Source organism: Hesperophylax consimilis, chromosome 19 (genome assembly GCF_061612785.1).
Source record: "Hesperophylax consimilis isolate HC1 chromosome 19, BYU_Hcon_1.0, whole genome shotgun sequence".
NCBI classification, from domain to species: Eukaryota; Metazoa; Arthropoda; class Insecta; order Trichoptera; family Limnephilidae; genus Hesperophylax; species Hesperophylax consimilis.
In genome coordinates this window covers 2904846-2921348 of record NC_142854.1, presented here as the reverse complement: position 1 = coordinate 2921348, position 16503 = coordinate 2904846, and the positions used below count along the sequence as shown (strand labels likewise).

The window sequence follows — 16503 nt, the reverse complement described above, 5'->3', positions numbered from 1 at the left end:
AAGAAATACGAAAAGATTCTTGATTTTTACTTTATTTTCCTGCTAAATAAGCATTCTTCACAATGAAAACAAGTCATATGAGGCTTTCCTGTAACTAACTAACTGACTAACCATCACGCCGTTTCTCCGCAGGGGTAGGCAGAGAGGACGGACCGCCAAACAACTCGGTCTTGGCACACACTCCTTGCCTCATTCACATTCATACATCGTCTCATACATACTCTTCTATTCTTCTGACTCTTGACATGGCCCGACTCGAGTATCTGATTCACTTGATCATGCCATGTCTTCCTCGGGCGTCCCCGACTTCTGCTACCATTCACATTTGCATCGTATATTCTCCTTACACTCCTTTCTTCGCTCATTCGCTCTACATGCCCAAACCATCTAAGCGTCCCTTTCTTGATCTTACTCATTACGCTTACATCAGCCTTGAACTCTTTCCGGATCTCCACATTCCTCGCGCGATCGTACATAGTTTTACCACACATACGCCTCAAGGATCTCATTTCAACAGCATTCAATCTACTTTCATCCTTTCTTTGCCAGTTCCATGCCTCACTTCCATACATCAGGGTAGGTACCAGCACTCCATTGTGGACTGCTAACTTCGCTTCTTTGGACAATTTTTTGTTCGCGTCAACTGAGTTCAGTCCTCCATTAATGGAGTTACCTGCATTTACTTCAATATCTCTGTCAGCCTTCCCATCTCTCGTAAACATGCTTCCTAAATACACAAACTCATCCACCTGCTCCAAGTATGCTTTCCTGTAAATAAATACAATGCGAAATTTTCGACCCGCTTTTTCACAGATAAAAAACCAATGTTTGCAAGTGACAAAACGACAAGCTAGAATAATATTAAGATACATTATTTCCTTGCCGAGCGAATAAAATTTATTTTAGTATGCTATGAGAATTTTTTAAGGCTCAAAATACCGTAAAATCCGTTCCTAGCAAATCCGCACATGTTTTCATTGGCATTCCGAGGGCTAATACATTTACAGAAAAGAAATCAAGAATGTTATTGCATATCGGTTTTCTATTACTGATGTACTGTTTAATGTGATTTCTATATGAAATGTCCTTTTGAGCACACAATAATAAATAATTGATGGTGATGTAACGTCTTTTTTGTCTTTGATGATGTCGACTTTAGTTACAGAAGGTTTTTCCTATGTTTTTTTGCTAGTCTGGAATTAATAATGTAATGATTATTCTTGTGCGTTGAACAAGTGCATTAAAAAATTTAACTACTGACATTATTTTTGATTCCTATTTATGACTTATGGCTGAAAGTAGTGGGGAGGGGAAGGAGATGGGTAAAATGAAGGTAGGGAAGTACCTGACTATTTAGATTTGGTCACTAAACATGGTTAAAGCTATTTCAAGTAAATTTTCAATTCTGAATGGTGGTCTATGAGAGTATCTTCCAATCTGGAATGTGCCACAAATGGTTCTAATTAATTAATTGCGAATTTTCGCATGCCCCGATTTGAATCCACGACTTCCAGATTTGTGCAGTCGAGAGCTTTCCCCTCGACAGCGAATCATCTTTAAGGCGATGCACTACGTCGTGTAATATTTTAAATTGAGCCGCTATTAATAACAACCCTTACGTAGATGGCGATAAGGTTTAAATTCTCGCTTAACACCATCCGCCTGTTTTGATTTATGCAAGAAAAAAACATGGCCAAAAAGTGCCTTTTATTTTATTTTGTGGATGTTCAGGCATAAATATTAATTTTTTGTCGATCATTTTATAAATAACTTAATTTGCCACACTATAAATTAAAATCACAACCGAAAATGGGTTCGTAAGTAGGAGATTTTGAACTTTAAAGCAGTTTTCATAGGCCTTATACATTATTTTTTTCTGGGCTTATAAAAAGACTTATCTAAAAAATACTCGATTATTTAAAAGGCCAAGATGTATTCTACTCGCAGAATTTAATTAAAGCACCTGAAACATTTCTAGGCGACCAAATTTTCAAACCAAAAACACATGATTTTGCATTACTACGTATGGCATCGCCTTAACACGTTCACGGGCAGTGAGTCACCCTACTTTGGCACTATTTTTTTGTATTAGATTTTTGCGATTGCTCTAGCATTTCCGTCATGATACGTACCAACCAACACCATCAAGTGCGACGCGAATGCTCTAGCAGACGTATCTCAATACATTTGACGCATGCTATAGCATACGCCACCACACGGGGTACGCCGGGCGAGCTGTAGGGGAAAGGGTAAACACTGTTTTATCTTTGTGTGCAGAAAAGGTCTCATTTGACAGTAAGCCATCTGTGGTTATGTCAGCAGTGACAGTAAGAAATAGACTACCTATATTTTATAAGGATAAAGCAACTGCTCAAGCATATCTGACAAAAAAACTCAATAAACTTCGAATGCTATAGCATCCGCGACATAATTAAACTATCCAATGCGAATGCTATAGCATGCTCGTCCGGGAACGTGTTAACTACCTAGAAATTCCAGGTGTGCGAAATTTCACTATGCCGAAGCTCACATTTTGAGAGGTTTCCCGCATCATTCAAAAAGATTTGCTGCTTTATAGTTGTGATTGAACATTAAAACTATCAATAAAAGCTATAAACATTTATTATTTGATTTATGTTTTTGACTTTAACGCTTGATTTACTGGCTTAAAATAAAACTTGACTGCTATTGCAGTTAGGACAATTGGCTAGAATATTTCTTGTTTTATTCCACTTTTAATGCAAATTACAAAAGAACGATTTGTAACTTTTTTGAAATTAAAAACATTCTTTACGATAATACGCTGTTTTGAGTTGCAAATTGTTGTTTTAATATCTCAATATTTATCCCCATCATTGTTTTATTATTTAAAATTTCAGGTCTACCAAATGTGTAACAATTTCGAAAAATATAAAACAAATTATTTGGCATCTTTTCTTCATTTTGTGCTTTTAAATAATTTTATTTCACAGCTCGTGAGAGAAATGACAGTGTTGAGTTGAAAATTATGCATTTAGAAATTCGAAACAGAAAAAAGCTGTGTAGATTTCATTGATAATTTGTCAGATGTTTTACTTTAACGTAGTACAAGCAGATTTTCTGTGTTATATTTGAATTTTAAATAAGCGCTTTCGCTATATTGGTTTTAAACAAATACAATATTAACTGAAGATTAAAAAATCGCCAGCTACACACTTTAACAGCTGTGTTTGTTTACAAAAGACAAACTTTTGTGTAATCTATGATACATAACTGATAAACGACCAGTGAATATTTTTCTACTCTGAGAGAGGCACATTTTTTAAAAATTTTATTTTGCGTGAAAACAACACACGAGTCCCAACTGCCCCCCACTCTCCGAGTCGGTAGGACTGTGGCATCCCTAATTGGGGTACGTTGTGAGGCTGAATGGTGGGGAAGAGAAGGAGATGGGAAGAGGAAGGTTGGGAAGTCCCTGGGTATTCGGATCCGATCAACCAATTCAGATTTCAAGCCATTTCAAGCAACGTGTCTATTCTGACTGGTGGTCTTTCACCAGGGCGATACTGAGAGTATCTTCAACTCTTATATAGGTATTATGTAAACTGTATATTTTTTTAAATGTTGGAATAGGAATAGGTCGGCCATTATATTTGTACAAAGAAAACTTTTTCTGTTGAGTCTATGTTTGATGTTCAAACAACCATTATCTGAATTTCAAAGTTTATTTGATTTTTTTCTTTTTGGGATGACGGAATAATAATTGTATATTGCTTATGTCTTTCTCGGGCATCTCCGACTTCTTCCACCATTAACTACTGTGTACCACAATGTTACTCTTAAAAAACTACATTACATCGACTTTAATTCGACTCTGTACCTCATCCTGGTGCGGAGATATTGCGCTAAGTATTCCTCAGGCGTCCCCGACTTATTCTACCGTTCAAACCACTCTCTAAACACTCCTGACACTAATAAGAACAAAGTATGAAATTTTCAGCGATATCGGTTGACTACTTTTCGAGTTTTGATTATTGTTGATAAAGCGAGGACAGAGGCAAAGTGTCACATGCCATCTCCTAGTAAAGTGTCACATGCCATCTCCTAGTAAATTGTCACAATGTCTTATAGTATGAATATGACTTCTGTGATCTAAATTCTGAATGAATTATGTTGTTGAATAGTTTTATCACATTCGGTCAGGTATTTGTTATCTAAAGAGCATTTTAATGATTTCAATTATCAGTGCTTGTGACACTGATAGCAAATTTTAGTTTCAGGTGACTCTGAACAAAGAATAATTCACTGGAAATCTTGACTGATGAATTAATTATAATTAGGGACTTATTTACTGATTAAAGTCAATGCGCCCAACCATTGTTGTCTTTATTGTTTATATACAGTCATCAAGCTAATTTGTATCAAACATTAATTCCGCTTTATAGCACCCAAGCGTAATTTTGTATTTTCTCTTTAACCCGTCGCGGTCACGCAGAAACTGTTGAGTGACACTGTGCCGTACGTGCCACCAAATAGGCTCTGCCACATGTACACTTTGGAGCGGCGATACCCCCCCATGTGAATGCTATAGCTACTTCACTGACTCTAGGTGTATCTTGGTGTTCATTTCCTGACCAATAGAGACCAATTAGTCTTAAAAATGGTTACCTCCAAAAAAATACTTTTTTGAGAAATTGACATAAAACTGATTATTCTGGCTGTTTCTTGGCTGTTGGCTGGATCACGTACAATTTGTTTTGTGTCTCACATTTAGATTTTTGTAGAACTTTTAAACTATTTCCCTGTAGATTACATTATCAGTATGTAACGTTTCCCTATTCTATTTTCTCCTAAAGATTACAAGAAAGCTTTCAGTGGCGATTCCTATAATATAATAAATAATGAACTGCTCTTCCTCAACCATCATTCGACAAATTATGGATATTATTCACCATTGTCCAGAATGTGTAGACTGGTCAACTCAAGTCAAAACCTTAACTTTTTTGGGATAAGTCTGAATGATTTTTGCCAGTCGCTAAACAAGTGACGGAATATTATAAGTGTCCTGTGGTCCTGACCCACGGCGTATTCTTGACTTGATTCGACTTGTCACTTTATTTTCTTATATTATATCTACCATATGTCTTTGATTTCATGTACCTTTGTCTACTCCTATATTTTTCATTTTACTTTATTTGTGTTATTATTTTGTAATTTGGACGATGTCCGTTAATAAATAAATAAATAAATATAATGTTGGGCACTGAATTCTATTAGAGTTACTTAGTATGTATGTATATTTGTCAATACAGTACATTGCAGTATCTGTTGTACACATTCATATTATGTACTCACTCTTAAAGATATATCTTTTGCATGTATTATCTGATTGCTGCTTAAACTTAAATATTGTGCACACATTGTACTTTGAAGTGTTCTTGCAAAGTCAGGGTTAATCTATTCGGTTTTCCATCAAAGGCCACCTAGCAAGGCACCTGAATGTTTCGCATTTCCTAACTATCTATATAAATAAAAATATAAATGTTTGTTTGTTCAAAATCTTAGATCTCCGAAAATTCTTCACCGATTGCTTTAAAATTTTGACACAATTTTTTAGTGTGTTTTTATATGCCTATATTATATAAATGTCATCTGTGACAGGTAAAAACATGCTTATTTTGAAAAACAGCGCCATCTGTTGGACGTAAAAGCAACACGCACTATTATTTCTCTATCTGCACACATAGACTAACCACAGTAACGCGTGGCGGGGTACAGCTAGTATGTAAAAAGAATTTACGCGAAATCTTTGGGCAAATATTGCGAATTTTCGTATTATTCAAGCGATTTTGTGGAATTTTTAAGTGATATTACACATTCTAAATATTTATTTGTCAATGGATTTGACAAGTTTGAAAAGCAATTATGGAACGCCGCTCAATTTACTTTAAAAACGCTGCGTACATACCAGTGGCGGCTCGTGACTTTTGAGTGTGATAGAGTTTTAAAAATTCAACATCATTGATGTTTAGTCCAAAACGATTTTTATTTTTTTTCGAAGTCTGTTTTTTGTACGAAGATATTCAGGAAATTTCAGTTTGGCAGCGCACTGCACCGATTTCCTGAAAATCTTCATACAATAAACCGAATTTTCAAATAAATAAAATAGTTGTCATAATGCAATTTTTTTTTTTTAATATTACTGCTCTAGTACACCCAAAAGTCACGAACCGCCACTGGTACATACCGACTTCGAAAAAAAAAACCAGAAATTAATGCGAATTTCTTCAAAAATATAATACAAATTTCATCGAAAAGTTATGCGAATTTTGCAAGTCCCTGCACATAACATATCCCACATGTTCTCGTATGCAAATCACATGTTGTTTATTATCTTTGCCTTTGGTAGCTAAACAGTACATAACTACCAAGTGCATTCTGCTACTTCCTGTCTTTAATCTCTCTTTCCTATCTCTCTTTACCCCCAGTCATTGACATACCAGCAGTTTGGCCTTATCGTATCTTCCATGTTAAGTTCCGCCTGTTCCACTGCTATTAAAACAAGAATTAAACCAACAAAATTACTTAGTATTTGAGGTAAGTCTCGTTCCCTTTCAGCCAAAACTCACCAACCTCAAATCACACGCTTCAAAAAAAATCTGAAAATTTATTTGTCAAATAAATACAACAGCCAGTAACTGTGATAAAAATAATTTTAAGTAAGGGCTGTCCACTCAAGACAATCAATAATTACAGGGTGGTAGATACATACTCTCAAGTTCCCGCTGAAAGTCTACCTTACAGAATCGAAAAATTGTTTTCCTTCAGGGCCTATGTCATCTTTGGCAATGCTGTGTAGAGGGTCTTTTTAAGAAAATAGAGGAGAGGAAGCTCTGGGAAGGAAACAGGTATGTGGGGTGTCCAGGAGTGACGTATGTATGTTCATACAGTGAACATAATGGAGTCGTGTTTGAGAGGTCAAAGGTTCGCGGGGTGGCGGTACCCATACTCGCCTCCGAAATTGTTATCATTAATTATTTAATGCGATGCACTACGTCGTGTAATATTTTAAATTGAGCCGCTATCAATAACAACCCTTATGTAGATGGCGATAAGGCTTAAATTCCCGCTTAACACCATCCAGCTGTTTTGATTTAGGCGAGAAAAAAACATGGCCAAAAAGTGCCTTTTATTTTATTTTGTGGACGTTCAGGCATAAATATTCAATTTTTTTTCGATCATTTTATAAATAACTTAATTTGCCACATTATACAATAAAATCATAACCGAAAATGGTTTCGTAAGTTCCACATTATACAATAAAATCATAACCGAAAATGGTTTCGTAAGTAGGAGATTTTGAACTTTAAAGCAGTTTTCATAGGCCTTTACATTATTTTTTCTGGGCTTATAAAAAGACTTATCTAAAAAATACTCGATTATTTCAAAGGCCAAGATGTATTCTACTCGCAGTATTTAATCAAAGCATCTGAAACATTTCTAGGCGATCAAATTTTCAAACCAAAAACACATGATTTTGCATTACTACGTATGGCATCGCCTTAATGTGATGTGACATGATTAGTGATTTTTTCAAATATATTTTTTATGTGAATAATGACATTTTTCTTCTGACAATATGGTAAAACTAGAATTTTTTATAACATAATAATTTGACTCCAGGAAAAAATCAAAATAAAAATTAATTTGATCCAATTTCCCCATGCTTATAAATTAAATTCTTGGAATCATATTAATATCAATATACTCTCAGGAAGTAGGCAGTTAATGCCATATAAAAATTCTTTAAATGCAGAATGAATCACATCGTTGTATGGATTGTCAAATTAGTAAATTAATGATGCATGTTTTAAAAGTGGCCAAATATAGTATTAATTTGTTTGTTTGTTGCAACAATGACCCCACTGCATTTACAACTGGTGCACATACCAATGCTGTTTGTCACTTCTCAGCCGTGAGCTCCAGGCATGTGTTAACCATTCAGAACATTAGAACGTCAAAAGACGTAAATATGATAATAGCGGTCAAGACATTAGAACGTCTTTTCACGTAAACGCGCGAGATTTTACAAAAATCGATTTATTTCCATCACTAGTAAACGGATTGCCATGATTTAAAAAACAGAGTATCGATAATGAATAACGCTACGCGTCTGTATTCAAGAATATCTATGGAACGTAGAGTTGCATTATCTAAGCCGATTGAATCTGTCATCTTGTTCATTCATAATTTATTGCGTTTCTAAATAATTTATTAAAAATATTTTAGTTTGAACGGTTAATATTTTGAGGTGACTAATAGTTTTTAACTATATTTCTTCAATATATAAAGTGTTATTTCTTTATGATACTCAGAAAAAAGTACATTTTTCAAAGCTTTGAAATAATTGTAAGCGATTTTTACATATTTTTGACGTTTTCATAAAATGTATATTTAGAAACGCAAATATTTACATATTACAACACAATGCAATAGTGGATTTCATAATCTTTCCAAAACATTTTTTAGAATGAGGCTACGTTTCCCAAAACGTGAGTTATGAAGCTTTTAGCAAAACTCGTAAATAACACAAAAATTATCACGTTTTGACAGTTCTCAAAGGAACACATAGTAGATAAAAGTCTTTGTCTGAGAGGTTAAACAAAGTCGCTATCCGCGTCTGTCTGTTTGTGCGCTTAGTTCTTCTAAACTATACAACGGATTTTGATAGGGTTTTCACTAACATTTAGAGAATTTCTTCTGGAAGGTTTACATATATAATACATGCATATTATATTTATAGAAAGTAGAGAAAACTTGATGTTTTGTAATCGTGTCATATAAATATATTTTCGGGCACTACATTGTTGACATTGGCTAAACCTTATGAGATACATAAAAATAATGTTCTACGTAATTATATATCTTAAAAAGGCCTACAGAAAAGTCCATAATGTCTATTTCCTAAGGATAACCCCCATCAACGCCGGGTACACTTTAGCTAGTATATAAATAAATAAGTATACAAATACCCTGGAAATACAAAACAAGTATTAGAAACGCTAGATCTCGTATATTATGGTACTAAACTCTACAACAAAATCTCACTCTCATTTAAAACTCACAACAATATTATAACATTTAAATCTCAGCTGGTTACAAAACATAGGGAGATCAGAAATAGATAATATACTACACCAAATACAGACTGAAACCTAAACACTCAACTGAACCAAAAAAACACCATGTAATATATTTCTAATTATTTTAAAAAAAAACACTGTAATTACTTCACATAATCCATAATATTTTAAATTTTAATAATATGTTAATGGAATCCTCAGCACGGGAGATCCCAGTGAGTGATTATGTTATATCTTTGCATTACAAAATTATTGGTTCCCCGTTTTTCTGTGCAAAATTATTGTTGCTCAGTCTGTCTGTGCAGATAGAGAAACAATAGCGCGTGTTGCTTTTAGTTACAACAGATGGCGCTGTTTTTTTTAAAAAAGCATGTTTTTACCTGTCACAGGTGACAAAAAAGCATATTTTCACCTGTCACAAGTGACATCTATATACTAAAGGTATATAAAACACATTCGTGTTCTACTTTCATTTGAAAGAGCATTAGGTCTCAGAGGGCGTGTTTTACATTAAATCACAAATAATACACTGTATGCTGTGTGTAAAAATATTGTTAATAAATAAAAACTTGCATAAAAAAATTAAACAACAAAAATATACCCTGAATACTTACATTTAAAAAATTAGGTTAAATTAGGAATTTTCATCAATTTGAATCAAAGCCAGTTTTGCCAGTAATTTGAAGGCGAAAACTGACAATTTTTATTTATTAGAGAGGAAAAAATTCTGAAATCTTTGTTTTCAAATATACATACAGTATGAAAAGATTAAGTTCTGTAGATCCTTTTTCTAACTATGCATTTAATTATTGGGTAGGTAGTTAGTTGCCTGGCAAACTCAAGGGTTTCAGCTGTCTATGAGAACTTTCTTTCTCAGATTTTCTTTCTCTGGGTAATTTTACCATTCAGCTTGTTTTCATCGCTTTGTCATGTGCCGTTTGTTATTTCACAATGTGTTTACATTTTATCTTTATTGGCGTAACATTTTTGTATGATTCAATCAATTGAATTGCCGTTAAAGCTGATAACTCTTATCAATTTTCTGACTTTAAAAATTAAGGTGGTTTTTTTGAAATCCAGGAATTTATGCCAATTTGTTGACTCATAATTCGTTACCATCCTTAAAAATATAAAAAAAGATTGGCCATGCTTAGATATTACCATCATGTCACATAATTATAATATATACTAGTTTAATAATATATAGTAGAACCTCCATAAAAATTTTTAAAAAATGACAAGAGATCCTGGCTTCGATTCGTAGTTGTGACCGCTATCTTTTTTATTTTTCTGTGTCTTGTTCTGTTTCATGTTTCGTTGATCTATGAGTATTTTCTTCATCTTCAATAATAATATACAACATTGACCTTCAACATAAGTAAAAATAAAAATTGTTCCTGATTATTTAATTCTATTCAAATTAGATAATTAGTTTGTTGATTTCACTTTATAAAATCCATTAATATCAGAGGCATCCATCTCTGGTATTTTCAACTTTTGTTTTATCATTTATTATTTTAATGATATATTGGTGGAATGTGAACTCTGCAGCGGCCGTTGACTCCTGTAGACGGGACAGCGGTTAAAATTAATCAAATTAACTCAGTTTCATAAAGCATCCTCACGGGAGCACATTAGTTTGTGGGGTCATAAAATGGAGATAGATAGTGACCTGTTTAATGGGTCTCACCTTGCCAGTTTAACCTTTCTATGTATAAGTTTTTTTATGAGTAAACCAAATCATACCAGGGGGTCTGGCACAGTGACATCAAAAGCTTTAATTCCTTCAGTTATCATTAAAAAATAAAGAAAAAAAAAACACATTTTTTTATGATTGATATGAAAGAATATATTTTGATATGAAAGAAATAAATTTTATTCATTGTAATTAATTAATAATGCCTTATAATATATGAAAAGATTATCGATAAAATCAATAGAAATTGAATCACGTGATTTAAACATAGAACACACAACCTCATTACTCAAAACACTGTGCAGTACTAACATAGCGTGATCACCCGATTTGCGGAGATTTGGGAGATAGGGGGAGTGGTACCCCGTTTAAATCATCGCGTCTGTCTTTTGTCTCGCTTCCATAAAGCATAAATAATATTTATTTTCACCTGGGTATATTCGGGCGTAGTCCTTAAGCATTTAAAATATCGATTCGATATGCATAACTATCAATGATTTTATACCGATTTCCCGAGCACGGTTATGCTGTTGATAGCTAGACCGATGTCCATAATGCAATACATCAGAATTTTGATATACGCTGGCAATTCTTGCACCTCTCTCTATGAATTTACATTCCCAAATGTCAGACAGCTACGTAAAACTTAGAAAAAATAATAATAAATTGACAATGTTGAATTGAAATATTCTCCTTAACCCTAGATAACTAAACTGTTTTCATTGTTTCATTGTAACTACACTTTCGTCGAGTGGACGCAATAAAACACTGGAAATAAATCAAAAATATTTAATTAAGATAGGAACTTGTTACATGGCACAAAAGTAAGGCTTATAATGAACACATTAATATCAAAATATCAGTCTACACAGTGAGCACACATGTCAACATTATGTGGACCACAAATAGCCTTTCTACATCTGGTGCAACGGTGTTTGGTCACCCTCAGGGCCTTGGAAGGACACAGGTAGCTAATTTTAGGCACGTTTGACGTAGATGGAACCGGAACTTCTATTGTAGAAGATTCGCCAACATTAACAATAAATATATGAATGTACGTACCTTAAAAATAAAAATTGTTGTCAAAACTAAAGTTTCGTCCAGCGGACGACGAGATGGTCATAGGGCATGTCCTAGTATGCGTGATTGTGTCATAGATGTATTATACAAGTCTATGGATCGTTTACGATTACGTGTTTACGATTTCTTTTAGTTAATATTTTATATTTCTGGTAATACATTTATTTAGTTTGACTAGTTGAAATAGCATTAATTATTGATTTAGAGTAGAGTAAAAATCGTTCAGTATTTTACGTTCAAACACTGCAAGTTCAATGCTAAGTTTTTTAAGAGGAATACCTACGGTCTTAATTTGGTTATATATGTGAGACGTTTGCTTCTTTCTGTCTGTTCATAAAAGAATGTTAGAATGTTCTATTTGGTGGGATGCAAATTTACAATGCCAGTAATATACAAGGATACTGACCTTTATAATTTTGTTCTTTCAGAATATGCCGAGTTCCTCCACTGCAAGGGCAAGAAGTTTGTGGACTTCAACGAGGTGCGCCAGGAGATCGAGGGGGAGACGGATCGTATAACCGGCGGCAACAAGGGAATCTCCAATGTACCTATCAACCTGAGGGTCTACTCTCCCAATGGTAACCTTTCTACCTATTCACAAAATCTTTAATATCTAATACATAATACACTTTTCTATGTATATTTCAGTATATATATGGGCTGGTATATCATTCGCTCTTTATCCTCGCTCAGTTGTTATCCATATAATTTTTTTATGTTTTTAAGTATTCCTAGTTGGTAAGGTAATTAAGCTAAAAAAATTAAGTAAAATAATTTAAGGTCAGTCTAAAACAAGTATTCTATCTGAGAGTTTTAATAATATGAGGCATGTTGGTGGGAGCCAAAGGTTGTGTTCAATACCTAATGCAGTATTTGATATCTAATGTTATTTTTTATACTTTAATCTTGTGTTTGAAACTAGTCATGTTCAATAAATTCTAAATCATGCATTTTATAGTCCGGAATTGATAAGCTTTCGGATTCCACTACTTAATACTAGAATTCTGGGACTAACTACCGTTACGTACTGCTCATTGCCCTGAATACTAAGTACTGAATCTGTAGATATCTTCAATTTATCACTATATAAATACAAATGATTTTTAATTGGGCATTTCAGTTATCACCTGATATAAATTTTACAATTTCTATGTAAAAGCCCCTAAAAAGTGCGTTAATAAATAAATACCTAATATTTCCAGATAGCGCGCTTTGCACGTCAGATAGTCTGAATTGCCAACAAGTGTCAAGCAATAGTTGAACATTATTGAAATAGCCTCAATATATTTCTATACTCACAATTCATTCCATACATTATGTTGTACCATTTTTACTGCAAAATTGTTCATTTGTAGTTGGGAACTGCCTCAAATGCTAGCCACACGCTGTCTGGACGAAGCTAATGAAATAAAGATGACAGTGCTAAATTAGTACTGTCGACCAACCGAGCACTTACAATGATATTTATGTCAATACAACCATGGCTCCATCTTCCAGTGCTGAATCTGACGCTGATTGATCTACCGGGCCTGACGAAGGTGCCCATCGGGGACCAGCCAGTCGACATAGAGAACCAGATCAAGGCCATGATCTTCCAGTTCATCAAGCGGGAGGCGTGCCTCATCCTAGCCGTCACCCCGGCCAACACGGATCTGGCCAACTCTGACGCCCTCAAGTTGGCCAAGGAGGTGGACCCTCAAGGTAACCCAAACAACAAACAATTGCATTTGGGAGGCGGGTATGGGTACCTCCGCCCCAAGAACCATTCATTGGATAGCCAACACCCGTGCCATAAGTCACCCAAAGTGGTTCGCTGCGTTTGGTGACTTAGCATTGCTGCCCGGGTTCATGGGGTGAGGTTTGTCTAGGTTTCGGCGGCGGATGCTTTTTCCCACCTACTGCGTGGCAGGTTGGATCGGGAGAGACTGGTTGACGGAGATCCCCAGATTCCTACCCAGCCCTCATACCTTTTTCCTTCCCAAAACTTTCTCTCCTTCCTTTCCTTTCCTTTCCACACAGCATCCCCAAAGATGATATAGGCCCTAAGGGATATTTTTTTCCTCAGGACCTCCTGTGTGGAGCAACAAAAAAAAAACAATAATAAACAATAATAACAAACAAACAAAGGTGCCCGTTACTCCTTTTACTGGCAGATGTTCACATACTGATTGCCGTCTCTAATTCACAGACGCAATATAAGCTCGCTGAGTATGTTCTACAGGTATTTTAATGGGGCCTGCTCTAAGGAGCTAACAGCATTGATCCCCTGTGCGCCGGTGCACGTATGCGAAACTCGTTGGATACGAGTGGAACACCTGTTCACAGTTGATGCTGGCTTTATGAGAATGGATCGTTTCTTCGACTCGTTTTAGTGTAAGTCGGCTCATATGTGGAACGAGCTATAATCGGGACCTCTTCCAAGACCCGCATTAATAAATCCCTTCGTACAGCCACTACCTTAACCTGCCTCACAATGCTGCCCAACCGGTTGGCAATATAATTCCCTTGTCTGTACAGTGTAAAGACAGGGGAGCTGAAAAGTTCTCCTTTTACCGAGAGTGGTGAAAGCAGTGCTATGATACTCTGGCAGTAGAATGGTGAACCAAGGATTAATGAAGTTCTCTTTTTACTGATATTTTAGTGATATATATAATTCACCCCACGTTTTTTTCAACCTGCACACCAAACATACAACTTTAATTTTCTCTGCCCCACATTGAATGAGGACACTTCCATACTATATCTCCCTATGTATCTATTATGTGTTATCCTGCCTATTAACATGTATGTACGTTACGTAGGTCTGCGCACCATCGGTGTCATCACCAAGCTGGATCTCATGGACGAGGGAACAGACGCACGCGACATCCTTGAGAACAAGCTGCTTCCCCTGCGACGCGGCTACATCGGAGTGGTCAACCGCTCTCAGAAGGACATTGAGGGACGCAAGGACATTAATGCCGCCATGGCTGCCGAGAGGAAGTTCTTCTTGGGGTATTGTGAACCTTTAACCATTAAAATGCATTATCCATCACGCGACACAATCTAGAGTATAGTCTATCCGAACGTTTTAAAACTGAGCCTGTTCAGTTTAACGAATCTTTAAGAAACAACTGAATTGATGTACACTCCTTTCTCTCCTCCAAAATACTCTCCACATAATATAGGCCCTGAGCGAAATTTTTTTATCGTAGGTTCCCCTGTTTGGAATTAATATAAAAAACAAATTTTCAAAGTCTTGTTCGCAAAACACAAACTATTTTACTAAATTTTTATTTTTAAATCCCACATATTGTTGTTTTAAGAGTATTCTTGTAGATGTTGGTTTTCTTGGAATCTCAGTTTGCCGTCTCATTGGATAAGAAAGAGCCTTTATTAATGAAGTGTGTATGTGATGTATTGTTGCAGTCACCCCTCGTACCGTCACCTGGCGGAGCGCTGCGGCACTCCTTACCTGCAGCGAGTACTCAACCAGCAGCTGACCAACCACATCCGCGACACACTGCCCGGCCTGCGGGACAAGCTGCAGAAGCAACTCTTGCACCTGGAGAAGGACGTGGAGCAGTACAAGTTCTTCAAGCCCAACGATCCCTCCATCAAAACAAAGGCTATGCTGCAGTAAGTATATTTGTAAGAGACAGAAGATAAAAACATAATCTTGCCCTATTTACATAGTTAACGTAATGAAAAAAAAAATTGAATGTTGTTAAAAATGTGTTTTTTTGGGTCAGAAATGTTAATTTATGCTTAATAAGTTACTAACTAACCCTCCTTCCGTTTCCACTCAGGGGTAGTCAGAGGGGATGGACCGCCAAACAACTGGGTCTTGACACACACTCCTTGCCTCATTCACATTCATACATTGTCTCATACATACTCTTCTATTATTCTGACTCTTGACATGGCCCGACTCAAGTATATATATATTGTTTTTAATTTTTAAAAAGATAGACAAACATTCCCAGGTTACGAATAACCTGACAATATTTGAAAATCTTCTACTACCACCACAATAAGCGGAAAATGTTGCTTGTGTTGTGATGGAGGACTTAGCCAGCTGAGGAATTGAACACACTACGCCTGGATGGGACCCAAACGCGATTTCAAACTCGCCCACCGACCGGTATTCACTTGATCGTGCCATCTGTGCCTCGGGCGTCCCCGACTAATCGCTTTTAAAATAATGAAAAATTCTTTTATAGAAAACCAGCACATACAACACGTAGTACATATTTTCTATACCTTATGATTAAAAAAATAATTTTTCAGTCTTAGTGTTTTGGATAAAAAAATCCAAATTTAAGCTTTGTACGAAAAAGGCCGTGCAGCCGTTTCTCTTAAAAATCGAATGGATTATTATATAGAGAGAAGAAAGGATGAACTTATTGTGATATCAGATGTAAGCGCATAAGCAGAATGCTGCCTCCTCATTCAATAATAATATTAAGTTGGCTTTCTTTCATGCAATTGTGCAGTCGAAAAACTGTGTAAATTTTATATATTTCAGCCTTGATATATACAAAATGAAGTGGTCATTTAAATATTTAATATGGCCCAGGTAATCCCAGCCAACATTGGCTAAAGCCAGTACCTTCTTAGCACATC

General features: G+C 35.5%; 1 protein-coding gene across 6 annotated transcripts in view; it reads left to right on the top strand.

The window, feature by feature from the left end:
* Positions 1 to 16503, top strand: part of shi (dynamin-1 shibire) — a 74303-nt gene that overhangs the window by 9650 nt on the left and 48150 nt on the right. For all 6 annotated transcript variants that reach the window (XM_089643493.1, XM_089643494.1, XM_089643492.1 and 3 more), the window contains exons 3-6: positions 12327 to 12476; positions 13396 to 13599; positions 14700 to 14892; positions 15307 to 15516. In XM_089643493.1, the coding sequence (XP_089499619.1) occupies positions 12327 to 12476; positions 13396 to 13599; positions 14700 to 14892; positions 15307 to 15516 (757 nt within the window). The remainder of the gene's footprint in view (positions 1 to 12326; positions 12477 to 13395; positions 13600 to 14699; positions 14893 to 15306; positions 15517 to 16503) is intronic.